At 54.7% G+C, this 26,378-nt stretch overlaps 1 protein-coding gene across 1 annotated transcript in view; it reads left to right on the forward strand.

Moving 5' to 3' along the window:
- ADAMTS2 (ADAM metallopeptidase with thrombospondin type 1 motif 2) overlaps window positions 1-21,532 on the forward strand; it is a gene marked incomplete at its 5' end in the record, with an annotated part of 221,959 nt that extends 200,427 nt beyond the window's left edge. Inside the window, 9 exons of the mRNA XM_034655721.1 lie at window positions 1,772-1,993; window positions 2,884-2,964; window positions 4,624-4,790; window positions 6,355-6,514; window positions 8,349-8,481; window positions 9,277-9,484; window positions 10,985-11,114; window positions 11,441-11,530; window positions 18,117-21,532. Of these exons, the coding sequence (XP_034511612.1) occupies window positions 1,772-1,993; window positions 2,884-2,964; window positions 4,624-4,790; window positions 6,355-6,514; window positions 8,349-8,481; window positions 9,277-9,484; window positions 10,985-11,114; window positions 11,441-11,530; window positions 18,117-18,574 (1,649 nt within the window). The remainder of the gene's footprint in view (window positions 1-1,771; window positions 1,994-2,883; window positions 2,965-4,623; window positions 4,791-6,354; window positions 6,515-8,348; window positions 8,482-9,276; window positions 9,485-10,984; window positions 11,115-11,440; window positions 11,531-18,116) is intronic.
- Window positions 21,533-26,378: the final 4,846 nt, after the last annotated feature.

The following is a 26,378-nucleotide window of genomic DNA, read 5'->3' on the forward strand; positions in this document are numbered from 1 at the left end:
GCGCCTTCCAGATGCTGCTTTGCTCCTTGGCACCAGCACACACCTGCCTTGGCTCCCACCTGCCTCTACGGCTCTGAGGCTTTTTGCTTCTGGTTTATTCGTCTGGAACTGAGCATGAATCCCCCTCAGGTGAGAGGCTAGAGCAGCCCTTCTCCCGGGGACTGTAACTGTCCTGGCCTGAAAGGGGGTCCCCCCCCACCCCGCATCACCTCCAGCCTTCCCTGAGGAAGGGAGCCTGTGACTATTTCCGAGCACCATCTCCTCTCTCCCGCAGCAACAGCCTCCGCACACTGGGCTGCTCTGACACCATGTCACAAACATGGAAACAAACTCAAGAGTTTGAGAGGTGCGCCCCCTGAGACCACACACCTAGAAACAGAAGGCGTACACGTTCGGCTCAGGGTTCTGCGCCTTTAAGGACTGATGTTTCGTTTGGTCGTCTTCTTTTTTTTTTTTTTAAAGATTTTATTTATTTATTCGACAGAGATAGAGACAGCCAGCAAGAGAGGGAACACAAGCAGGGGGAGTGGGAGAGGAAGAAGCAGGCTCATAGCGGAGGAGCCTGATGTGGGGCTCGATCCCAGAACACCAGGATCACGCCCTGAGCCGAAGGCAGATGCTTAACCGCTGTGCCACCCAGGCGCCCCTCGTTTGGTCTTCTTTTTTTCCCTGGTAGTTCACGCTGTCTTCCTTGGCTAATTTTACCCCCGGGAATCATTACAATAAACAGCAGCATGTTCATTTCATTGATTGTGTTTCACCCTGCTCGCTTCCAAAAATGATTCAAAGAGCTTGTGATTACACATAGATGGGTAAGACCAAAGATCATCAACGTCTGTCCACACCTTCAAACATGATTCATGAACCACTCCTCTGTAGCCCTTTCATGGTGCAGAGCCCCTGCCCTCAAAGGGCCTCGTAAGACAAATGTCAGAAGGCAAAGAGCAGAGGGAAAAGTGGGTTTCTCTAGAGGTAGGTGGTTGGGATTACCATGAAGGGAAAATTGGCTCTGAGCTTCCTCGTAGGCTTGGCAAAAAGGGAAACCCATGACACTCTGGTGCACTTTAGGACAGGCAGAGGGAGCTGACCAGCTCAGAGGCTGGGCTGTCTTCCTTGGCGGAGCTAGGACAGAGTGGCCTCACGTGACATGCTCAGGGCCGTTGTCCTGCAAGAGCTCCTTCCGTGGAGTTTCCCTGGCCCTGGGGAGTGGTGTGCTTCCAGAGCTATGGAGAGGAGAGGAACTTGAACTTATTACTACCTGTGCCAGGTGGCTCAGGGCAAAGGAGCATCCCCGCTTGGTGTGGAATAATTTTGACACTGGAGTGGGCGATATTGAGAGGATTTGTTGAACGAATGGAGGCCCAGTTGTTCTCACCAATTCTTGTCACCTCCTGCGCAGGCACCCTGGAGACAGACTAAAGGGGGCATTGCATTCTTGGGGTGTGCGGGCCTGGGCTTTGGGTGGGAGCCCCAGATGGGCTGCACTGCATGGCCCCCTGGGAGAAGGGGAGAGGCCAGGTCTGATTCACAGCCATGGGGACAGAGACATCCATGCAGAGGGTAGCTCGCCAGGCCAGGACAATCTCGGAAGGTGGCCCCGGTCAGGCTGTGCAGAGCCCTGCGAGGTCACACTGTCCAGATGAGCAGAGGAGGGGCAGGAGTGGCTGGTCCGTGGGTGGGCACACAGGGTCTGTCTTGCTCCAAAGCCCTGTCTCCTTCTCCTGCACCAGGAACTGCGAAGGGAGAAGGGAGACATGGGCCTAAGCTGCAGAGGAAACAGATGGCAGGGCCCTGAGGCATAGATCAGGCCAGGGCTCACATGGAGAGGGCTCACATGGAGAGTACACACTACACCCTGTTCCCCTGCAGAAGGTGGGCTGTGATGGAGTGATCAGCTCCAGCAAGCAGGAGGACAAGTGCGGCGTGTGTGGAGGGGACAACACCCACTGTAAAGTGGTCAAGGGCACATTCACACGCTCCCCCAAGAAGCTCGGTGAGTGAGCCCCTCCCTCCGGCCCCTGGTGCCTGATTGTCTGCCGCAGGATTGGGGAGGGGGTGGCCTTGATGTGGAAGAAGGATTGTAAGTCAGGCATAGCCTAAGCCAGGGTGAATGTGGAACGGGGAAGCCAGGTCTCAGGGGTCAGGGCAGAGAATTCCAACCTACAGGTGCACGAGGCAGATCTCAGTCTTTATTTGAGGCTGGGCCCTGCATAGGGCACCCCTCCCTTGCCTTCCAGAGCTGCCCAACCGGCCTCTGGGTCCCTTGCTCCTGGCTCCTGCCCCAGCTTGCTTTCAGCAGCACTGCCCTGGGCTGGTAAGCACGACTGCAGAGCCGCACGATGGGGCTGGGGAACTGGGGGTCCCTGGCCGACCTGAGCGCTGGAAAAACAGCCCTCTGGGTGAGCCTGCAGTGACTATACCGCTGTCTGAAATGGGGAGAAGCCGCTTTGGTTTGCCTCTTAGAAGAGGGCCACTGCCATGACTCAGAGCTGGCACCAGGGTGCGGGAGCCCAGGGGTCTTCAGTTTGCAGATTAAGTGGCTAAGGTCCAGGAGGCCAAGCAGTTCACTGAGGGCCTCCCTCCCAGACATGGCATCTTAGCTTCAAGCCCAGGTGTGGCCCCAGGGCCGTCCTGAGGGTTCCTGCCACATTTCCAGGGGAAAAGGCCCAGGGAGCACCTGGGATTTGAAGAGGAGCAGAAGGGCTTTGGCCTGCTGGGACACACTGCCTTTCCCATCGGCTCTTGTTCAGGTGGGCGGCCAAAGCCCATGAAACGTGGAGCCCTCTGGAACAGCCTTCGAGGGCGAGACCCCCCCGTGCATTGCCCGCATCCCAGCAGCCTCTTCTGACTCATTTGGCTTTGTTTCCCCACATCCCAACAAAGGTTACATCAAGATGTTTGAGATCCCAGCAGGAGCCAGACACCTGCTCATCCAGGAGGCAGACAGCACCAGCCACCACCTGGGTGAGTCTCTGAAGTGCAGCAGGTCTGGGGGTGGCTAGAGAGCCCAGGGGTCAGAGGTCAGGCTGGGAGGCCCAGCTGCAGCTCCATCTCCCTTGTCCCCAGCTCAGCCCACGGGGATCTTTCCCGGGGTCACCTCCTGGTGGAAAGCCTTCTCCGGCAGCAGCTGGGGAGGGACATGAGTCTAAAGCATGCCATACTCCCAGCCCACAGAATGGTGACTGCCTACCCCCTCCTCCATCTCAAGGCCAAAGGGGAAGGCCCCCGCTACCCATTGGAAGGCAGGCAGAGTCCTGGGCAGCAGCCCCCACACCAACGAGAAGGCACCTGGGCTGGCCTGCGGATGGGGTCACAACCTGTATTTGCATATTTCCAATTAGTTTAATTTTAAACTCAAGAGATTCTACCTGGAATAGGGCTTTCTGGCATCTCTTGCAAATGTGGATGTTCATACAACTCTGAGTGACCTTGCCTGCCCATGGGACCGTGCCCTCCGAGATTCCCATGACCCCTTGCAGCCTTCACCCATCCTCACCCCCACCCCCTGAAGGCACCTGGTCCCTGCCTCCTGGGTGGTCGTGGGCTCAAGTCCAAAGTGATGCTGGGGGTCACTGGGGAGATCCTGGACAAGTCCCTTCTCCCAGTTTGGGCCCCACCCACCTTCCTCCTTATGCCCTGGAGACCGGACTGGGTCAGGGGCTCCCAAAGTGCCACTGTCGGGCACCCCCACTCTGTTTTAATGCACATTTTTCTTTCTTCCCTATTTTAAGAGAAAACTTTATATTGCTACCCAAAATGCAAAACCAGTACCACTTGCCTTAAGTGGCAAGTAAATCTAAAGTTGATTCCTGGAGGGAAAGACACTTCTGTCTACACACTTTCCTGCTGCAGGCTCCAGGTCTGGGGGCTGATCTCTCTGCATAAGAGGAGCCAGGTGGGTGGCCAGTTGAGGGCCTGCAGGCCCCTGCTGAAGCTTCCTTTGTGGCATGGACCAAGCACTACCGGAGACCAACTTCCTCCTTCTGTGATCCCTGTCTGGGGCTTCCTAAAATCTTCCAGCAGCCCCCCAGTAGCTGCCGTCCACACTGTGGGAAGCTTGGGGCTTCCTGACCACCTGGTGCTTGGCGCAGACACCTGCTTATCCTGGGGTATTCCCTGTGGCCCATGCCACCCCCTGGTCAAGCCAGGCCTCTGACCATGTGTGGGGACCTCACAGGGCACCAGCTTGGGGTGAGGAGACTCTGCTTTTCAGCTGGACATATGCCCACCCGATGGCAGGAAGCCTCACCCCAGCCCTGTGCCCAGGAGGCGGGGGTGGGGTGCAGGAGAGAGTGGCTCTGATTAGATTGCAGGAAGGTAGCCCCGACAGTGGCTGCGTGAAGCCCTTGCACCCCAACGCCTGTGGGGGCAGATCCAGGAAAGGGCCCTGGGAAGTGTAGCTCTGCTGAGCAGCAGAGGGTGAGGCTGGTTCCCACGGCGATCTGGGCCGTCCCTGGCACAGCCGGGTCCCTGGCAGAGGGTGGCTGGGACAGACAGGGGGATATGCTCCCCACTCTCCCCTCACCAGTCCAGACCTGTGGACCCTGCCAGCCTCTCTCCCAACATGTCCGGTTCCTGCCCCTGAGTGATCATGGCGGGGGGACTGTCTTCTGCCTTTCTCAGCCGTCAAGAACCTGGAGACAGGCAAGTTCATTTTAAATGAAGAGAATGACATGGATCCCAATTCCAAATCCTTCATTGCGATGGGTGTGGAGTGGGAGTACCGGGATGAGGACGGCCGGGAGACGCTGCAGACCATGGGCCCACTTCACGGAACCATCACCGTGCTGGTAAGTGTTGGCAGGGGCCAGGCCTGCCTGGGATGGAGATGGAGGGGGTGCCTGGGGACGCTGGGTCCTTCGGGCCCCTCTTGGAACAGCTCCCCGGCCTGCCCTTTGGACCAAGGTCTCCGTTTATGTCAGACATGGAGCCTTGAGACATGAGAATCTGGGCTCTGCATTGGGCCCTGGGGGACTGCAGTCAAATCTCCTCTCTAAGGGTTTCAGTTTCCCCTTCCAAATGGCATTCACGGCCACCTTTCGTCGTGTCTGCTCACGTCTGCCATCCCATCCAAATCTTGTAGTGCCTCAGGAGTGATCGACGGGGTTCGGGAGGTTAGACTCCCAGACCCAGGTCACATGGGACTTTGTCCCTAAGCGGGGCTGGACGCCAACTCTCCTGCATCCAAGACCCGCTCCTGGTGATGAGAATCCAGAGGGGGCTTGATTTTCTTTTCTTTTCCTTTCTTTTTTTTTTTTTTTCAAGATTTTATTTTTAAGTAATCTCTACACCCAACGTGGGGCCCGAACTCACAGCCCCGAGATCAAGAATCACCCGCTCCACTAACAGAGCCAGCCACTCGCCCTGGGGTCTTGATTTTCTTATCGCTTTTTGAAAGTTAATTTCAGTTGCATAAGTAAAATGTTTTATTTGGGAAGAATTTAAAACAGTCCAGATAAGGCTCAGGGGCCTTTAACTCCTCCTTGAAGGCGAGTGCCCATGGTTGGGTTTGGGCACCTGAGCCCGGGACACCAGGGCGGGCCCCTGTGGCGTGGGTGTGTGTCATGCACGTGCGCCCCTCTGCTCAGCTCACCTGCAGGGACCTCACCCCCGGAAGTGCCCTCGGTGACCTGGCTGTGGCAGCGCAGACGCAGCTCGGCGGCTGCTGTCTCCATACTGCAAAATTTACTTGCTTGCCGAAGCGAGTTAGTTATCCCCGTGTCTCTGCTGGTGGTGATTCCACGGCCATTCCCAGACCGCGGGCAGAGCAACAAGAGATCTGAGTCGTCCCCGTGGAGGCGGAGCAGGGGGCTGCCCTGCTCCTCATTCTGTCCTGTGCTGAAAACCAGGGTCCTTTTCCCCGTGCGTGTGGGGCTGCGCTTTCCACAGTTTTGTGCCACCTGGGGGGATGGTTTCACTGTTCGGAGTGGCCCCAGGCGTGGTGTCGAGCGCTGTCGGGGGTTCCGAGCACAAGCGTGGGTGGTGTGCCCATCAGTGTGCTGGCTGAGCTTCATTTGGGCCGGAGTTTCAGTGCAGCGGCCGTGAGGTCAGCGTGAACGGGTCAGCCGCATAAACCAAGGTGGCCTCGAGCAGAAACACACATAAAATAAGTCTATGTATTGACAGTGGGTGAAAGTATCCTTACCAGAGGCTGGCAGGACCCTCGCCCCATGCTCCCCCCCCCAGCCGTGGTGCAGGATCCGCGAATTCAGAGCTTTCAGGCACTTTCTAGAACATAACGACGGCACAGAAAGAGAACCGTCTGCTCGTGGGCTGGGGCATGTGTTTCTAAACTGGCCGCCAAGGGCGGGTGGACAGCGGGGCAGATGTGTTCCGAACCATCTCCGGGCGCAGGTCATCCCACAGGGAGAAGCCCGGATCTCGCTGACATACAAGTACATGATCCACGAGGACTCACTCAACGTGGATGGCAACAACGTCCTGGAGGACGACACTGTGAGCTACGAGTGGGCCCTCAAGAAGTGGACTCCGTGCTCCAAGCCCTGCGGTGGAGGTGAGGGGTCTTCTCAGAGCTGGAGGGGGCTTCTGGGCAAAGGGCTTCCTGAGCCCACAGTGCCCTGCTGACTGCCTGGCCTGCGGGATGCGCCCAGTACGAGAAGACTGGCCCCAGAGGCAGGAGGCCGAGGCAGTGACCCACCTGGTAGGGGGCAGAGGGCGGGAAGGAAGGGGGGCTCGGGTCAATGGGCCAAAGGCAGCCAGAAGGGCATATGGGGCATAGGTGTCACCAGCATGTAGCTGCATCAGTGTGGGAGAGAGGGGCTGGCCTGGCGGGAGGTTGGTGTGAGGATGGCTTGGGAGGATTATGCCTCACGAGGCAGGCACAGGAGGGACTCGGCCGTGCTGGAGACCCGGAAAGGGGCTCCCTCTGTGGGGGTCCTTCCCCGCGTTCATTCAGAAGGGCCTCCTGACCCTCCTGGGGCAGGGCTTCCTGCAGAGGTCTCCCACCTGCCCTGGACCTCAAAGAGGCCACAGTTGGGTGGGACATACAGGTGGACAGGAAGTTTCTGGTCTACCACATGTGGTCACTGCTCCTGGGGGGTGGGACAGGCCAAGAGGCAGGAGCAGGTAGCCAGGACAGGCTCCCTCAGAGGTCCCACACCTAGAGGACAGAGAGGACTTTGCCAAAGTGGAGAAGACCCATCCCGTGGCCCAGGCGGGTGGACAGCTTCTCCTGCGGGGCTCCCACCGGGGTGGATGGCTCCCAACCCTCCCTTGAGCCGTCCTGCCCCCCCTGGATTTCAGCAGCACATGCTGCTGACTCTCCCTCCTCTGTATCTCTTGGACCTATCTGCTGTTCCATCTTCCCAGTCCTGACACCATCCTTGCTCCCCAGCTGGCCCTTGTGTGTCTGCTCTCACCCCCAGAGTGCCTTCTTAAAGGTCCCTTTCTGGTGCTGGTGGCATAGTTTTAGCAGCTCCCTCTGCTCCTGTGATAAAAACGAAATTCTCTTCATGGCCTCTGTGGTCTGGGCAGCTTGCTGACCTCTCCCACTGCATCGGTGCCCACACCCCTTGCCCACCAGGCCCTGGCCACACTGGCCTTAGCTGCTTTTCCTGGACATGCTGTGCTCCTGCCTCAGGGCCGTTGCACAGGCTGTCTCCTCCCTGGGAGCCACTCTACTGCCTTCCCACTAAACCAGCGTCCCTCTGTTCTCTGCTTTCTGGGACATCTCCAGACACCCAGGTTAGATCAGGCTGTCTGGCCACATTGTCTCCCGTCTCACCCACTAGCCTGGGGTTTAGAGACCGTGGAGTTGTTGACACACTGGGCTCTAGGATTCTCTCTGTAATTCTCGTGGGGGCTGTCCTGTGGATTGTAGGGTACTGAGCAGCATCCCCGGCTTCTACCTGCTAGATGCAGGCACCCCCCAACCCTGAGTTGTGACGACTAAGTGTTCCAGATATTGCCCGATGTCAGAATTGCCCCCAGTTGAGAACAGCTGCCCGAGACTGTGGTGGGAGGAGCATTGCAGGCCACATTTCTGTGTTAAGCCACCTCCTGGCTCATCGCAGGGCCTCAGTGCAGGTTAATTCAAGGTGGAGTACGTGGCTGAGTGATGGAGAGGAAACAGAGCCCTCCTCCTGCCCCAGGAAGCCAGCTGAGGGCCCAGGGAACAAGGTGGCCACTCTCCCCGGCCTCCCACCTCGCTGGGCCTGGGGTGCTGGGTGGACATGAGGCTGGTCATCTCTAAGGCCTGGCCCTGGCACACTGCCCCCCCCATCAGAAGGCTGGGGAGAAAAGGGCTGAAGATGCCCATGGAGCTGCTTCTCCATGCCCCCTGGAGGGGCCACACTGCCCCATGAGCCCCCTCAAGCTCTCATCTTCAGGCTCCCAGTTCACCAAGTATGGCTGCCGCCGGAGGCTGGACCACAAGATGGTACACCGAGGCTTCTGCGACGCCCTCACAAAACCCAAAGCCATCCGCCGAGCTTGCAACCCACAGGAGTGCTCCCAGCCAGTGTGAGTGCCCGGGGCTGCCCAGCTCCTCCACCCCTAGCCCGGGATCCCGAAAGACAGGAGAAGGCAGACCCCCAGGGCTCGTGGAGAGGCAGGTGTGGGGTCTAGGCTCTGAGTAACTCTGGGCCTCACATCCCCTGCCACGTTTGGTGGGTTCTTTCTCCCTCAGCACGTGTCATGGAGTCTAAGACCCTGCAGGCTTTGTGGTGCAGCCCTGCTTTGTACCGGCTGCACTGAGACAGTCATGTGCATCTTAGAGATGATGACATGTGCTAATGCCCAGATGGGGAAACTGAGGCTCAGAGGGGCCTGGCCTGCTTCAGGTTCTGTGGTAAATGTTCCCCAGGCCGCTCACTGTGGCAGCTGCAGCCTTGACCCTCCGGCCCAGGGCTTTGGCAGGGCTGCGTTTTGGGGCCCAGATTCCTTTTGCAGGGCCCTGAGGGGAGAGGGTGGTTGATACATAGACCTGTGGGGGCTGAGTGGGGATGGGTGCTGAGGGAGTCCACCCTGCTGCCCTGAAGGGTCTGTGATGTCAGCAGCCACTGAGGGCAGAAGGCAGAACCAGGAGCCTGAGAAGGGACATACCCAGGGCTTTCCATGCCCCCCACCTCGCCCAGGGCCCCCAAGCGGTGGAACTGTCACCTGCAGGACCTTGGACAGAGCCCCCCCCAGGCTCTATGCCATCTTCTTGAGAATAGGGGAAGAGGCCCTGGGGAAGCAGGCTGCCTTCTCTCTGCACCCCTGGCCACAGCCAGGCCGGCTCTCCAGGGGGCTGACCTGTTGCTTCTGCCCCCACAGGTGGGTCACAGGTGAATGGGAGCCTTGCAGTCAGAGCTGCGGGCGGACAGGCACACAGGCTCGTCCTGTGCGCTGCGTACAGCCTCTGCACAACAACACCACCCGCTCCGTGCACACCAAGCATTGCAACGACGCCCGGCCCGAGGGCCGCCGCGCCTGCAACCGTGAGCTCTGCCCCGGGCGGTGGCGGGCTGGACCCTGGTCCCAGGTGAGTGGTCCCGTTGGCTCCCAGCCTTGCATCCTCAGCCCCCAAATCCAGCTTGGGCAGGACTGAGGTGGTCAGAGCATTTCACCTGGGTCTGGATGCAGTTCCTGGCCCAGGCCATATCCTGTGGGTCTCAGGGCACCAGGGGGTGCCACATGGTCAGTACTCCGCTGAGAAACTGACTGGAATGGGTCTTCACTCTGCAGGGCAGAGGCTGCCATGTGCTACAGGAGCCTGGAGTCCTGGGAGACCGAGGGCAGAGGGGTGGTCTGGAAGGCTGGCCAAGCTGGCAGGAGGGAACATGGGCCAGGGAAGTCCTGGACTGCAGCTGGGAAGAATAGTGAGGATGGTCTCAGGGGCTGGAGCAGCAGTCCAGAGGCCAGGGCTGAGCTGACGTGAGCACTGACATCCAGCTCATAGGCCTGGTGGTTTGGGGTCCCCAAGACCAGCCTCGGGCTCAGTGATTCACCGGAAGGACTCACAGCACTCAGAAGTCATCGCACTCACAGTGTATTTCAGTGAAAGCACAGAGTGGAATCAGCAAAGGGGGAGTGTGCATGGCCAAGCCCAGGGGAAGCCAGGCATGAGCTTCTAGGTGTCCCCTCCCAGTTGGGGTCCCAGGGGCGCACTTTGTTCTCTCAGCGCAGCATGGGACGACACACAGGAAATGCTGCCAACCAGGGGAGCCCCCGAGAGCCTGGGTGTCCAGGGGCTTCCATTTGTGCCCGACTCTAGTTACCGAAGCTCCAGACCCCCCAGGGGGAGGCAGGTGCTCACCGTCAAGCACAACGTTGGTATAAACTAACTGGACAGACTGGTGCAGTGTGACTCAGGGCCTCAGGCGTGCAGCAACACTCCCCCCAGACAGAACATTCCATGAGCTTGGTCCCCAGGAGCTTCCCAAATCCCGGCCCTGAAAGCAGGCCTTCCTTGGGGCTCTGTAGGGTTTGAGCAGCCCAGGACTGCCGAGTCTACCCTTTCCTGTACTATATAATGTGAGGACTTGGGAATTCTCCCTGCGGGGCGGGGCCGAGCCATAAGCCGAGCCAGGAGTGTGGGTGTGACTGCTTTGGGCCCCATGTGGTAAGGCAGAGGGGGCGCCGGGCTGGAGGGGCCAGTGACGGTGCTGGTGGCATAGGGCCTTGTATCCAGGGGTCCTCTGCCAAACCCTCCCAGACGAGGTCAGAGCTCTCCCAGCAGCCCCCAGCACACAGGAGTTTTTCCTGGGCCCAAAGGGAGATGCCCATTGAGAACCTGGAGTGTCAGGCTCTGTATGTTTGCTCTAACTCATAGTAACTCAGAGAGGCCCATGAATCCTCCCTTCAGCCTCGTGAGGTAGAGGCGGCCACCCGACGCTGCGCAAGGCAGCACCGGCCCATAGCACTTACTCTAGCCTCTGCCCCTCACCACCTTCCATGTGTTCTCGGGTCACGTGCGTGGGAGCTCTTTCAGGCCCGGCTAACCGTGGGAGGCGGGCTCTGACGGGTGATTCTCCACCTGCAGTGCTCGGTGACTTGTGGCAATGGCACCCAGGAGCGGCCCGTGCTCTGCCGAACCGCTGATGACAACTTCGGGATCTGCCGTGAGGAGCGGCCTGAGACAGCCAGGATCTGCAGGCTGGGCTCCTGTCCCCGTAAGCCTTCTGCTGCCCCCAGTCCCCAGCCCCCAGTGTACAGCGGGCCCAGGGTGAGGGGGGCTGGGCCAGACTCAGCATCTGTGACCTAGACGGAGGTGCTAAGGGCTGAGACCTTTCCCTAGTTGGAAATGGAAGGAACTCAGCCCTGACTGCCTTCCTGGCCACTCCCCGGTGGTCTGGGAGACAGAAGCAGATTCATGGTGACCATGAACAGCACACTGGGGAGTCAGGGCCCTCCTTCTGCCCCCGAATGCCTGGGGCGGTGGGTGCGTGAGGGCCCAGTGTGGGGCCTTAGCCGCCACAGCCCTTCCTCTCCCCTCTAGGAAACATCTCCGATCCTTCCAAGAAGAGCTACGTGGTTCAGTGGCTGTCCCGACCGGACCCCGACTCTCCTGTCCAGAAGACCTCGTCAAGTAACCGGCCCGTTTATAACTCTGCCTCTGCCCTCCAGTGCATGCCCTGCGCCCTGTGGAGCTTGCCGTGGGCTCCCCTCCTCTCTTTCTATGGAAAACTTCCCTGACTCTTCCTGAGCGCTCTCTCGGTTGAATCTGATTTCTCCCGGGCCTCTGTGCTCGGCTGTCTCCTTTGGAGCCGCCCCGGCTGTGTGGCCGGGAGGCCCGCCTCGCAGAGGCATGGCCCCGGGGCACTGGCCTCTTGTGGGGGGCCGGGACCTGGTTGGTGATGGCTTGTAAAGGGGCAAAGATCTGTCTTGGTGCTGGAGGGGCCAGAGGCCAGAGTGCACATGTGACCACTTGGTGACCACCCCTCGGGGCCACACCCCTCCAAGCTGGAGCTGCCGGTGGGAAGTCAAGGGGGAAACCCGCCGGTCCCCTTTCAGACACCGCCCACCAGCGAGGCAAGGCCAGAGGGGTTCTGGGGCGCGCCGTGTTGTGCCGCCGCGCTGGGTGGCCCAGCCCCGAGATTCCAGGGGTGCGTCGGGGGCTCCCCGGCCGCCCCTGCTGTTGCTGCTGCTGCTGACCCTGTGCTCAGTGTGTCCTCCTGACTCGTGTGACTGTGGCCTGCTTCCTGTGGACTTTGCGTCCAACTTCCACAGCCCTTGGCCCCCGTGCCCTGTCCCCTCGGGGGGGTTGGGCCACACGGAGGTGGCAGGGGACGTGTCCCTCCAGTGGGACATGGGGACACACCGCCACTTCACTCTCTGTCCATTAACCCCAATGGCCTTTTCTCATCGTGCGCACATGACCCCATCCATAGAGGTGAGAGAGTGAGAGATTGAGAGAGAGAGAGAGAGAGAGAGACTGATGTGGATGCGGCCACCTACCAGTGTGAACAACTACAGAATTACCTCAATTTTTATTGCTTTTTTTGCTTAGATAAAACTATGTAGAAAATGCCTTAAAGTTGAAAGGTAACAGAACTGGCTGCTGACTCCAGCTTCAGAGCGGGTCGTGATCCAGGTAGGAGGCAGGCAGCGCCGGCCCAGGGGGATGCCCTCCGGCTCATCCAAGGTTTCCCGCAGCCCTCGGCCTGTGCGGGGGGAGCCCCGGGCGTGCTGGCTCTGCTCTGCAGAGAGGAGACCCCCTCTGAGGCTGCGCAGCCAGTCGGCACTGACTGTTTGCTGAGCCTCGTCCCGGGCGCTGCCTTACACAGAGGGCAGCGCGCCAGCCCCTGACATGCCCCAGGCCCCGTGTCGCACCCCCCCCACCCCCCGCCACCTGCTAACAGCATCCCGCTGCCTCCTCCCTGGCTCTGACTACTGTTATGTAAATACTCGGTGTGTAACACATACTAATTCTCACGACTGTTAACTTCCAACTTTGACTAGGCCACGTGAGTGACTCTGCCTCTGGGAAGGTGCGGTACGGTCCTGGGCATCGTGCTCTCTGTCTATATGCACTTTGGTTTATCAGGGATATTTTATTAGTGTTTTGTATGTATTCAATGACGTAATACCTAGCTTCCATTGTCGTCGCTTTTCTGGTTTTTTTATGAGACAACGTTAGTGTGTGCCAAAGTGACTGTGGAAATGACCTTTTCTCCTCACTAACGATGGAAAGACTTCCTGTCATGCATCCCACAAATAAAGTCAATAAAAGTTCCGTGAAACTGGGTGCGTGGGTTTGGCCTGCGGCTGGCTCCTTCTCTTCACCTCCGCGGCTGCCCTTCTGCCGCATTAGTGGCTGGGTTTCTGCTTCAAATGACTACCATCCCCTGCCTGCCCCCCTGACCAACGTGGCTACGTGGCTACGTAGGCACCTCCCCCACGGCAGGATGTAACCCCCCACCCCAGGCATTTTCAAACCATGACAGCAGCCTGTGGAGACACCCCACTATGACTTTGACTTTTGAATGGTTCCTGCTAAACGAGAGCCCCTCATGGGTCCATCTGGGTTCTCTCCTCACAGACGAAGGTTTCACCATCAGGGAAAGGGCCCAGGGGTGGGTTTCTCCCCCTCTGTGGGATCAGTGGAGTGAGAATGTGGGGTCAGGAGCCCAGGCAGTGCTGGTCCAGGCCACGGCACCCTGAGCCACCATCAAGCCACTGCCCTGGCTGCTGGCACAGCTCTCAGCCTTAGGCGACCTGTTTGGGGAGGGAGAGGTGCCCACCTCTCAAGTTGGGTGTCTGGGTCAGGAGAAGGGCACGGCAGCAGTGGCTCTGGGCACCTGGCCTGTGCATTCATGTGAGCGTGTGCTCAGGGGTGCCTGCCCGTGTCTCCCGAGGCCTCACCTCAGAAGCCACGGGGCCTGGAGTGTTTGCTCACCTCACTGACCAGGACCATACAGTGGGTCAGGGTCCAACAGGGCCCTCCCGCCAGTGGGCTTTTCTCTCCTGCCTTTCCTATGAAGGGGATCCCATGCCAGGGAGGAGGAGATTGTGAGAAAGGACGATATGGGGCCACGCAGCATCACGGAGACAGGCTTCAGGGCACAGGGCTAGGCCCCAGGTACCAGCCTGCAAGTGTGGGGTCACAGTAGCATGGCTAGGTTCACCCTGCCCAGAGCTCTGGTCATTGAAAGGAGTCCTGGCTCCAGAGACACAGGAGACCCGGACATCTTGCACCCAAGTTGTCCCTGCCCAGCCGGATCAGAAAGAACCCTCGCTGAAGGGGCTCCCGACACCTGGAGACAGTTGGGGTGCACCAGGACACGGGCCAACGGGGGTCCCACGCTTCCTTACCCTGTGGCCCAAACTTTGCATAGTGAAATGCTGTGTGAGGCTCGATTGAGGAAAAAGAGAACCAGGTTTTCCCCATCCCAGCCTTTCCTGAAGCATGGGAGACAGGGAGGTTTGAGGTGGTGTGTGAACATGGCCTGAGCTCCCCCAAGCAGCCCCTCCCTAGTTCCCTGTCCCCTTCGTGGCTCCTGGAGGGGAAGCCCCACTGATCAGGGGTGCCAACATCTCCCTCACGCTTGCTGGCTTCTCTGCAGCTTGGAGCCGCGTGGGCAGGGCTGTCTCCCTGGAGTTGGAGGGATTAAACACCGACTTAAAACTTCTCTTTGCATTCCCGGTTAGGGTCCCCTTTATTGACCACCACTCCTTTCCCATTAACGGTGGTAGTGTAAAGTTTTCCTCAAAAATAAATTTTAAGTTTTTTGAAAAAGGGAGTTCATTTAAAGGAGGAAACTAGTGGACAAAATAGAACACAGGTGGTATTTGGCTGGAGCCAAGATTGTGGGAAGGGCTCACGAATGGCTTCAATTTATGAGAATGGGTTTGCTCTCAGTGGTTTGTTGTTCGCTGGAAGGGAGTAGGTCTTGCTAGGTCATTGCTACTGGGAACTATTGAAGAGCAAGTATTAGGAAAGTGGAATTTTTCTCTGGTGTAGGGACCCTCCGCCAGCTGTTGCCTCTGGACACGTTGTGGGTCCCTTGGTGGTGGAATTCCCTTCCTCTTGGAGGGCTCTGCTCAGTGATAAAACTTAAAAATAACAATTGGCGTCCTTAAGAGTGGTTGGGAATGATGATTTTGAAATTTGTCTAGGCTGATAATAGCGTAGCCAAGGTCTTGGCCTGTGGCTTTCTTAATTATTTATTCATTCATTCATTCTCACTTTTAAAAACGTAAAGCAATGTAGCCACTGATCAGAGGAACCTGGGCCCGGCCCCCCAGCCATTGCCTGCCTGTGGCAGGGAGATGGACCCTTAGCCCCGATTCGCCCGTGTATTCAAGGACATTTGTTGAGTGCTTCTCTGCGTCAGGCTCTGACCCGGGCACTGGGACACTGCGGGGCACCTGACCACAGGTCCACAAGCGTTCTCTAAACAGCCAGATGGTAACAGTTAAACCTTCTTTACAAAACCAGGTGGAGGCACAGACTTGGCCCACGGGTGCCGTCAGCCGACCCCTGCCCTCTACTGATGGGATGTCTGGTTCCCAGGGTCCCAGCCTGCGGGAGAGAAGTGAGGGAGAGGTTTACCAGCAGTCTTGTTATTTGTGTGAAGGAGAAGGCACAGGGGATGGGAGGTCGCTGCTCTGTAGCAGGGATGGCCCCGCTCCCAGCAGCACCTCCAGCCATGCTCAGTCCTTGTCTTGTCGAGGCCTGGGCCTCAGTGGTTTTCACTCGGCTCACCTGGAGGCTGCCAGAAAGGGGAGAAGGGCCAGGGAGTGGGGAAGGGAGCAGGTGGGGCTCTGAGCACCCCTGAGCTTCAAATAGGACCACTCCACTTGGTTTGTAGGTCAGGCAACCTTATCCGACAATTAAGTGTGAACTTGCCAACTGGGATAGAGTGCTAGGAAATGGAGGGCCCCCCAAGGGAGGGTAGGCTGTGCTTGCTTGAAGATGCGTTTCAGCTGAGCCTAGAAGAGAAGAGGAGAGCAACTGAAGGAAGACAGAGGAAGTGGACATGGTATGTGCAAAAGCCCTGGGGCCAGAGGGAGCACAGTATAAAGCAGGGGGTCCAAGGCCTGAGTGAAGCTAGAGAGGTGAAGGGGACAGGTCTTCACGCTGAAAACGAGGGGTAACACAGGGGCTTCAGTCAGGACAGTGACATGGTCACATCTTCAGGTGAAAAACAGCATTCTGACTAGAGCAGGATAGTGGACAAGAAGGAGAAAGAATTGAGATAGGCAGGCAGAAAGAAGACTTTTAGCATGGTGCAGACAAGAGGCAAAGCAGCCTGACCCCACAGAGGTGGGAGAGAGGGAAGCACAGACATATCTGAGGGCGTCGAGGAGGAGATACTGATGGACCTGGGGGTGAATGGACGGCGGGGGGCACCTGGGGTTTGGCTTGTGCGCTGGAGAGCCCCTTCTCTGAGACAGGGGGTCCAGCAGAGGCCCCGGGCTGGCCCTGGACCTGCGGGGTCTCTGGCATGTTGGGGGCTGCGGAGGTCAGGGCCCCGTCTCGTAGGCAGCTGTCTCTGAGAGTCTGAAGCTCCAGGGGTTTGCGGTCAGTGTCCAACCCAGGGAGTCACCAGCCCGGAAGGGCAGATTACAGGCTGGAGCAGTGGGCAGGCAGCGACCGCTGTCAGGACCTCCTGAGTGGGAGGGGACCTGCTTGTCTGTTGCTGCAGGAAGTTTCTGTGGGCTAGCGGAGCCGCAGGCGTGGGTGTGGGCCATGCCCCATGTTGGCGCAGGCCCTCAGAGCCATCAGAGGGGGCTTCACCCCTGGCTGCCCCTTCCTTCCCACCTGGATCCTTCCTTCCCTTCAGGAGGAGAGGCGGTCACAGAGGGAGGGGGCGGGAAAGGTTTGAGAGGCTCTCTGGGGACAGCAGAGGGTGGCTGAGCAGAGACACAGTAGGTAGGGGGCCCACTGAGGCTGGGGATTGGGAATTAACAAGGGATCCGACATCCCCTGCTGTGCTTTCACATGACTTACTTTTTCCTGTCGAGTGAATTCTTGTAAGTCCTCTCAATTTTTGTGTTGTGTGTGGGATGAGGTGGTGGGGGGCAGGGAAGAGGGGAGGAAACTGGGGAAGAAGACAGTGAAGGAGAGTTAAAAACAAGAACAAGGGGGGTTGCGTGGGTGGGACCGTAGTTGACCTTGAACCACACAGGTCTGAACTGCACTAGCCCACTTACACATGGGATTCTTTCAATAAATACAGCACAGTACTCCTTTATGATTTTCTTAATAGCGCTTTCTCTTCTCTCGCTTACTTTATTGTAAGAACACAGGGTATAATACACATACCATGCAAAATCTGTGTTAACCGACTGTACGGGATTGGTAAGGTTTCCGGGCAAAGTAGACTCTTAGTAGTTAAGTTTGGGGGGAGGCAAAAGTTAGATGTGGATTTTCAACTGCACAGGGGTCGGCACTCCCCACCCCCATGGAGTTCAAGGGTCCACTTTGATACAGCTCCAGACAGAGCTGGAGCTGGGCCCGGAGGAAGGCAGCTGTGTGGGCAGACACCAGGCTCTCTGGGGAGTCATGCAGGCTAGACCGCGGGCGGCCAGCTTCTTGGGCAGGAAGGAGAGGGGAGGAGGGTGACCCTGTGCGAAGGCACCAGGTTAGGGAGCAGTTTTGGAGCTCAGTGTGGTGGGCTGTGCTAAGTCGAGGCGAGGGGAAGCAAGCCCAGAGAAGTTCGGTGAGGATGGGAACGTACTGAGGGCGAACATGGTGAGGCCACCACCAAGGCTCTGGGATGTGTTCTGTTGGGTTTTAGAAATTGGTTCCTTCGCGTTCAATTTTGTTATCATTACTGCTTATAGGTTATTGTAGGGCCAAACTCCAACACAGGATTTCATGGGGGTTACCGCTGGGATATCAAATAGGAACCGGACGAAGTCCCATTCTTTAAGACGAGTTGGAATCACTGCCTAAGAACAGATACGCCTCATGTCTGTCTCAGACTTTGAGAGAGACAGAAAACCCCGGGGGCCTGCCTGGAGGCGGGGAGCATTGCTCACAGCTTGTGTGGCAGCACTGTGCTCTGGGGCTGCTCTGACATCAGAACCACAGGGACTTTCCGCGTGAGCTCGCTTGCCGCTGTGCCGTCTCTGGGCTCTTCTACACGCCTCCTCCTGCTTTCTCTGGGGGAACCAGGTCCCCCTTACCCTGTCCTTTGGTTATTTGTCCCACTTTTCTCTTTCAGAGGGCCGCTGCCAAGGCGACAAGTCAATGTTCTGTAGGATGGAAGTCTTGTCTCGCTATTGCTCCATCCCAGGCTACCAAAAGCTGTGCTGCAAGTCTTGTAACCTGCACGACAACCTCACCGAGGTGGACGATGGGGCCGAGCCGCCACCCGGGAAGCTCAATGACATTGAAGAGCTTGTGCCCACCCTCCCAGTGCCCACCCTCATCATGGAGGTGCAGCCTGCACCGGGCACACCCCCGCGGGTGCCCCTCAATGCCTCCAGCACCAATGGCACCGAGGATCACCCGGACACCAACGCGGTCGACGTGCCCTACAAAATCAGCGGCCTGGACGAGGAGGTCCAGCCGCCCAACCTGATCCCTCGACGACCGAGCCCATACGAGAAGACCAGAAACCAGAGAATCCAAGAGCTCATTGATGAGATGAGGAAGAGAGAGATGCTCGGGAAGTTCTAATAAAATGGAAAGATAGCGTCCATAGCATTTTCCCCCCTTGCTTATAGATATATTCCATGGGATGGCAAATCGTGGAGATGAAGGAAATATTTCTGATTCCAAAAGGGTTTTGAGAAAACAGAGAGGGAGAATGACATAAACATCTATGCATATGGTTGTGAGCATATGGCAGCCCGCTCCACACGTGTTTGTTCCCCGGCCCCGGAATGTTCTAAGCCCTGTGCTGGGACCGGGTGTGGGATGGAGAGGAATACAGAGGCTCTATGAGCGCCATCAGTGGGGGCGGTCGGGAGGCTAACTCGGAGAGAGGAGACACGTGTTCCCAAGTTCCTGAGCAGTGATTGGGCATCTTCCTTTCCTTGGTGATGACCAACCCTTCTGGAGCCGTGGGACATTTCCTACCCTCCCCAGACCGAGGGAGCTCTGTGGGGACTCCTAGGATAAAGTGATTTGCTAATCGACCCATCACTAAAATGTGCACAATGAAGTGGAGGCCATGAACTTGAATGCCAATGACTTCCAAGGCAGGCAGGTGGTGAGGATAAGCACGGTCACCCGTTGGGAACCACGACCAACCTGGGAGGCGCACTCCGCTAACGCTGCTTGCAGGCTCCAGCCATTGCTGCCTCTGGGGGAGCTGGCCCCCAATGCCAGATAATGTGCTTTCAGTAGAAGTCTAGCTTTGCGTGCGAAAATCCTCAGTCCTTAAACTTCAACTCAGAATATGTCAGGGGGGTCTGGAAGGTCTGTTAGGGTCTAGAGCCGCCAGGCTGCAGCCTCTGGTCTCCAGGCCTGGCTGGATGAAGCCTCTCGGAGGAAGGACTTCAGAAAAGTCACCTGGCCCGTTTGGTGCTCATGCCCGGTATTCGCCTCAGCCCAGACTTAGCTGTGAAGCTGTCCGCTCCTTCCCGGGAAGGTACTAGGACTTTGTAGATCTAAACAGCGGGCCACGTTTTCTCCACGAGAAGACGGTGGGGTGCGCTACAGCCTCTCTCAGGCCTCTCTCGTCTCCGTGAACCCTGGCCTGCATGCAAGGCCCATGACTCTCCCAGAGGGGTGGGAGGGGGTGCCACTGTGGTGGCCATGCTCGGGGTTCTGAGATGGGGCTCTGCGGGCTCAGGTTGGCTCCTGAAGACCAGCTTTGCTTGTGGGGGTGGCCTTGCCCTGTCTAGCCCTATGGAGCCTCCTTCTGTGCCTTGGAAGTCCCCGCAGGGACCTGTGAGATCAGGGAAGCACAGGGTGGGAGGTGGGGAGAACCTGCTTTATCTTTGTCTGTTCCCAAACTTTTACAACTTCTGTTTTTGGCAGAATGGTGCTTTGTGAGCAAGATGTGAACGAGAGAGAAACAGGAAGGGAGTGGGGGTGGACGGGAGGACGGTGGCTAATTTTTACCCCTCCCTGCATGGATATTTTGTGAACTGTAGCCTCAGCATCCCCAAATTATAAGATCCAGGGCCCTTGAGCTGCTCCTCACACATAATTCTTAAGCTTTCCTTGCCTAGGAAAGTTCTAGAGCCTTTGTATTCTCACCAGTCGTAGATTTTAGAGAAAGCGCTCTCTAAAATTCCCCATTCTATGGATGGGAACACCGAGGTTCAGGATAATACCATGATGGCTACTTTACACTGAGTCTGAGGTGCTAAGTATGTTTGTCTGATCTGTGTGTGTGTGTGTGGGGGGTGTCTGTGTGTGATCTAAGGGACAAGGACAGGAACCAGTGAGAACGCTATCTGGCATGATGCTTAACCTTCCCACTGGGTGATAACTAACTGCCTCTCACCCCCACCGGGTCCGGCGGCCTCCCTCCCCTCTGTCACCGCGTCCCACACATACTCACACGTATCCTGGTGTCTCAAGGGAGCTTGCTGCCTCTTAGAAGCAAACTGGAGAAAACATTTTTTGGATATCTCTCATAGTATCACTTCTTTAACAGATGTGATCTACAGCACTTTGCACTCCTGTCTCTCTCTGATCAGGAAATGGATGCCTCGCCTTTCCCCTGCTGGTTGAACCCATGGCCACTGGTGCTATTCACGGGCTGAAGGACTGGGCAGTTCTTGCGTGGGTCTGTCTTGGAATGCAGAGGAAGCTCAGGGTGACTGACCCTAACCAGAGAGTATTACTCGGTTTACTCAGCCTGGGGGGCTCAGGATGGGAACACTCCATTCCCAGATCCCGGCAGAGCAGGGCTACATGTCTTGGGGCTGGAAGGCTTCAGGAAGAGGCTCCAGGTAGGACATACCCAGGGTTACCTGTCTTCTTCTGGAAGGAGAGAGACACCCTCTGGGAACTGTAGGCCGGCATGGCCACCATCCCATAGGCCATCATATTCAGTGCCTGGGGATATATATACCCTCTGAGTTCTCTAGAACTGGATGGTCCTCCAAGGTCTCTCTGTCTAAGGAACACAGGGTTTAGCAGACTCTGAGAGACTCCTAATCCCCGCTGAGCTCGGGACCGGTGGGAGAGCCAGCTTAGCAACAGTCCTGAACTTCCAGAGCTGGCGTCCGTGTCTGGAGGCCCCTGCAGCCTGAAGGCCAAGGAGGGTTTCTAGCTGAGGCTGTGGAACACTGTAGAGAGACTGAGTTCTCTGTCCGCGGCTCCAGAAAGTTGCGTTTGTGGGGAGACTTCTGCTGGGGTTGGGGACTAGGCTCTCTGATCTGCTCCTTTGGAAAACCCATGGAATTTCCCGTATAAGCCCTCTGTCTGTATTTTAAGATTGGTGGTTTGTTTGGCGTCTATAAATGGTGCTCAGTAGCACTCCTTCTAGATGAAGCGGGAGGACTCTATCCCCAAACGCCAGGCAACCGCCACAGGAATCATCATGGTGCTGAACTCAAATCACAGCGTTTATCTTACTGATCACAGCCATCAACACATTTGTTTTCTGTATAGAAAAAATTGGCTTCTTGGTTTTATAACTTATTAAAGTCAAAATGTCTGTGTTTTTGCACATCATGCCTGTGTTTGTGTGTTACCTTGAGTATGCTACCCCCGTCCTCAGCCGGAACTGGGCCACGTGGAAGGACGTGCTGCCCTTGCGAGGCCAAGGGGTGGGTGTGGGCAGCACCAGGGGGCACCGAGCCATGGCTGCTCAAGTCAGAACCCTGTGAAGGGCCAGGGGCACCCAGAAGGACGGGTCCCTTACCCAGCTCCCCTGCCACGTAGCCCATAGCTTCCGAGTTAACCTTTAGCTCCAGGAGAAGATGAAGAATTCCCTGACTCCGACTCCTCCCTGATTACGACCCCTCCTCTCCTATAATTAGGGTTCCCAGAAAAATTACTAGATGCTGAGTTAAATTTGGATGTCAGAGAAATGACAAATAACGTTTTAGTATAAAATTGGGACACACTTGGGGCGCCTAGGTGGCTCAGTCGGCTGAGCGTCTGATTCTTGATTTCAGTTCAGGTCATGAGCTCAAGGCTGTGGGATTGAGCCCTGTGTGGGGCTCCATGCTGGGTGTGGAGCCTGCTTGAGGTTCTCTCTCCCTTTCCCCCTCACCACCACTCGCTCTCACTCTCTGTCTCTTACAAAAAAAATTGGGGATACACTTATACTAAAAAATTATTTGGTGTTTCTTTGGAGTTCAAATTTAACTGAGAGTCCTATGCGTTTATTTGCTAAATGAGGCAACCCCACACCTCATAATCAGTATTCCACTTTTAAAGACAAGCCCATTTTCTCTGGCCCTCTTTGTTATTTGCAGTGTTGGGAAGAGGGAGGGAGGTTGAAAGAAAAGGAGATTTCTCCCAATACCCCCAGCCATGGAGAAGGTAGACAGACCATGTGTGCACAGTGCTGGGGAGAGGGGGCAATCTTACAAATTTGTACTAAGGTTGGAGGTGGCTTGGTAATGCATAGGATTTCTCATCCTATTCATTGTAACTTGTGTTGACTCCATTGTTATAGTGCAGTTAGTCCTTTATAACGGGGGAGAGGAACTTGGGATGGGTGTGAGTGTGTGTATTAGGAAGCGTGGGGTGGGGGTGGGGGCAAGGTGCAGTTGGGTGAGCAGAACTGACTGAAACTAGGTATTTGCAAAGGTATAGAAGGAACGGCAGGCAAGGAAGGTTCTGTCTGTGCTCTCTGAAGGATGCTGGTTAATGGTTAGGAGAAGCATATGATCACATTACCAAGGTACTGGCCACCACCCCCTCCTCTGCGCGCCACATCAGCCCCTGACTCCCAGGCACTGAGCGGCCATGCATGGTCATAGTCAATGGCTTATGCCCTACTGTGCATCCTCAGCCCAGGGAACACAATACACGCCCATTGAGAGGCCATGTGACCAGTCCCTCTGCCCTTCATGACCCCACACCGTTTCTTTACTGTCTTGAGTTGAGATGCTGCTTAGCCATACTCCCATGATTTTATACCCAGATTTTCATATGCCCACCCGAGTCATGCAGACGTCCTGGGTCTTTTCTCACACTCTCCACTTTCCTACACAGAAGCTTTCACACCTACTCATGGCAAGTGGAGACAACAGACGGGGACCAGGAACTGTTTGCCTTTCAGAATGAGATTTCCACACTGTTCTCTGTGAGGGCTCCAGCAAGACACTAGCCTCAAATACACAGAGAAGATACACAAAGGCACTGCCCCAGTGCATCGAAGCGACCACTGCCTTGGTTCAACTAAGGTACTAGTTTCTTTAAGTGAACACTCAGATCGCAACTTTCAACTTTTCTTTCTTTTTAAAAATTCTATGCATTTTATGTCTATAAATTTCCCTCTAAGCACAGTACTAGCTATCCCCCACAAGTTTTGGTATTTCAACTATTTATTATTCCATTCCAAATATTTTCTGATTTCCATTGTGACTCCTGAGAGTTATTTTAAAACATGTTGCTTAATTTCCAAACATTAAGGGATACTCTAGTTACGGATTGTTACAGATTTCCAGCTATTTTATTGTGGTCAGAAAATATTTTCTAGAAGATTTCAACCCTCTGAAATTTGTTGAAGTTGGCTTTATGGCCCAGGATGTGGTTTTTCTAAGCATTGCACCTGTACTTGGAGAGAATTTGTAACTAGAAGTTGTTGGATATAGTTCTATAAATGTCCATTATGTCAAATGTGTTATTCAGATATTTTATATCTTAATTTTTTGTTGTCTTCTATTAATGTGATAGAAAGTTGTTTTAATATCTCTCACTAATTGTGGATTTTTCTATTTCTCCTTGCAGCTTTATTGATTTTTACCCTTCTTTAAAAAAAAAAAAAAGAAGCCATTTTACTATTTTGAGGCCACATTAATGGGAGCATACAAATTTTTAATTGCATTTCTTCTTGGTAACATTTCCCCTCATCTTTAGGAATTAACAGATGTTATTTCCAGCATTAATTCTCTCTTGAAACTTTCCCCCCTAATGTTATAGCTATTTCAGCTTTTAGTTAGTGGTTGCACAATGTAACTTCTTCCGTTTTTTCACTTTCTGCAATGTATCCCCATGCACAACTTGTCTAAGGCCCCAGTGACTGTGGAGCCTGAGGACTACATCCAGGGAGTCATCTGTCACAGAGCAAGTATTCAAATAAACAGCTAGAAATTGGCTCAGGAACAAACACTGAGAACCCCATCACCAGTCCAGAGGAAAGATGCAGTCTTGGAACCAGAATGGTGACTGGCTGACAGGTGAATGTACTGCCCTCCACACCATCCTGGGGTGGGTCGGTCCTGGAGAAATACTGAGACATGAGCAAGTCTGGCCACTGGGTTCAGGAGGAACAGAGCTCCACCTCTGTGGGTATCACAGAAGACACGCAGATCCCAGAGAAACGCCACCTTGCTCCTAAGAGCTCAAGGTCATCCAGTAACCTGGAAGCAGTGATTCCCCCTCTGGTGTCTCAACAAGAAGGCTTAGGTTATTGACTTGAGATCCTTCTTGTTTTCTAATATAGGCCTTTGTGGCTATATATTTGCCCTTATGTGCTATTTTAGCTGCACTCTGTAAATTAGCTGATATGTTGTATTTCCATTTGCATTCAGTTCAAATATTTTCTAATTTCGCCTATAAGTTCTTCTTTGGCACATGGGTTATTTAAAAGTGTTTTTTAAATTTTCCCAATAATTGGGTATTTCCCAATTTTTTCTTTCTGTTGTTGATTTTTCTTTTTTTCTTTTTTCTTTTTAATGATTTTTTTTATTATATTATGTTAATCACCATACAGTACCTCCCCGGATTCCGATGTAAAGTTCGATGCTTCATTAGTTGCGTATAACACCCAGTGCACCATGCAATACGTGCCCTCCTTACTACCCATCACCAGTCTATCCCATTCCCCCACCCCCTCCCCTCTGAAGTCTTCAGTTTGTTTCTCATAGTCCATAGTCTCTCATGTTTCATTCCCCCTTCTGATTACCCCCCTTTTCTTTATCCCTTTCTTCCCCTACCGATCATCCTAGTTCTTATGTTCCATAGATGAGAGAAATCATATGATAATTGTCTTTCTCTGCTTGACTTATTTCACTTAGCATTATCTCCTCCAGTGCCGTCCATGTTGCAGCAAATGTTGAGAATTCGTTCTTTCTGATAGCTGAGTAATATTCCATTGTATATATGGACCACAGCTTCTTAATCCAGTCATCTGTTGAAGGGCATCTCGGCTCCTTCCATGATTTGGCTATTGTGGACAATGCAGCTATGAACATTGGGGTGCATATGGCCCTTCTCTTTACTACGTCTGTATCTTTGGGGTAAACACCCAGTAGTGCAATGGCTGGGTCATAGGGTAGTTCAATTTTTAACTTTTTAAGGGACCTCCACACTGTTTTCCAGAGTGGCTGTACCAACTTGCATTCCCACCAACAATGTAGGAGGGATCCCCTTTCTCCACATCCTCTCCAACAATTGTTGTTTCTTGCCTTGTCTATCTTTGCCATTCTAACTGGCGTAAGGTGGTATCTCAGTGTGGTTTTGATTTGAATTTCCCTGATGGCTAATGATTTTGAACATTTTTTCATGTGTCTGTTAGCCATTTGTATGTCTTCATTGGAAAAGTGTCTGTTCATATCTTCTGCCCATTTTATGATTTGTTTATTTGTTTCTCGTGTATTGAGTTTGAGAAGTTCTTTGTAGATCTTGGATACCAGTCCTTTATCTGTGGTGTCCTTTGCAAATATATTCTCCCATTCCGTGGGCTGTCTCTTAGTTTTTTTGACTGTTTCCTTGGCTGTGCAGAAGCTCTTTATCCTGATAAAGTCCCATAAGTTCATTTTATCTTTTATTTCTCTTGCCTTTGGAGATGTGTCGTGAAAAAGGTTGCTCTGGCCGATGTCATAGAAGTTGTTGCCTATGTTCTCCTCTAGAATTTTGATGGATTCCTGTCTCACATTGAGGTCTTTCATCCATTTGGAGTTTATTTTTGTGTATGGTGTGAGAGAGTGGTCAAGTTTCATTCTTTTGCATGTAGCTGTCCAATTTTCCCAGCACCATTTATTGAAGAGACTGTCTTTTTTCCACCGGATGTTTTTTCCTGCTTTATCAAAGATTAGTTGCCCAAAGAGCCGAGGGTCCATTTCTGGGTTCTCTATTCTGTTCCATTGGTCGATGTGTCTGTTTTTGTGCCAGTACCATGCTGTCTTTGTGATCACAGCTTTGTAGTACAGCTCGAAATCCGGCATTGTGATGCCCCCAGCTTTGTTTTTCCTTTTCAACAGTTCCTTGGAGATTCGGGGCCTTTTCTGGTTCCATACAAATTTAAGGACTATTTGTTCCAGTTCTTTGAAAAATGTCCTCGGTATTTTGATCGGGATAGCATTGAAAGTGTAGATTGCTCTGGGTAGTATGGACATTTTAA

The sequence above is a fragment of the Ailuropoda melanoleuca genome, chromosome 3 (assembly GCF_002007445.2).
Source record: "Ailuropoda melanoleuca isolate Jingjing chromosome 3, ASM200744v2, whole genome shotgun sequence".
Taxonomy (NCBI): domain Eukaryota; kingdom Metazoa; phylum Chordata; class Mammalia; order Carnivora; family Ursidae; genus Ailuropoda; species Ailuropoda melanoleuca.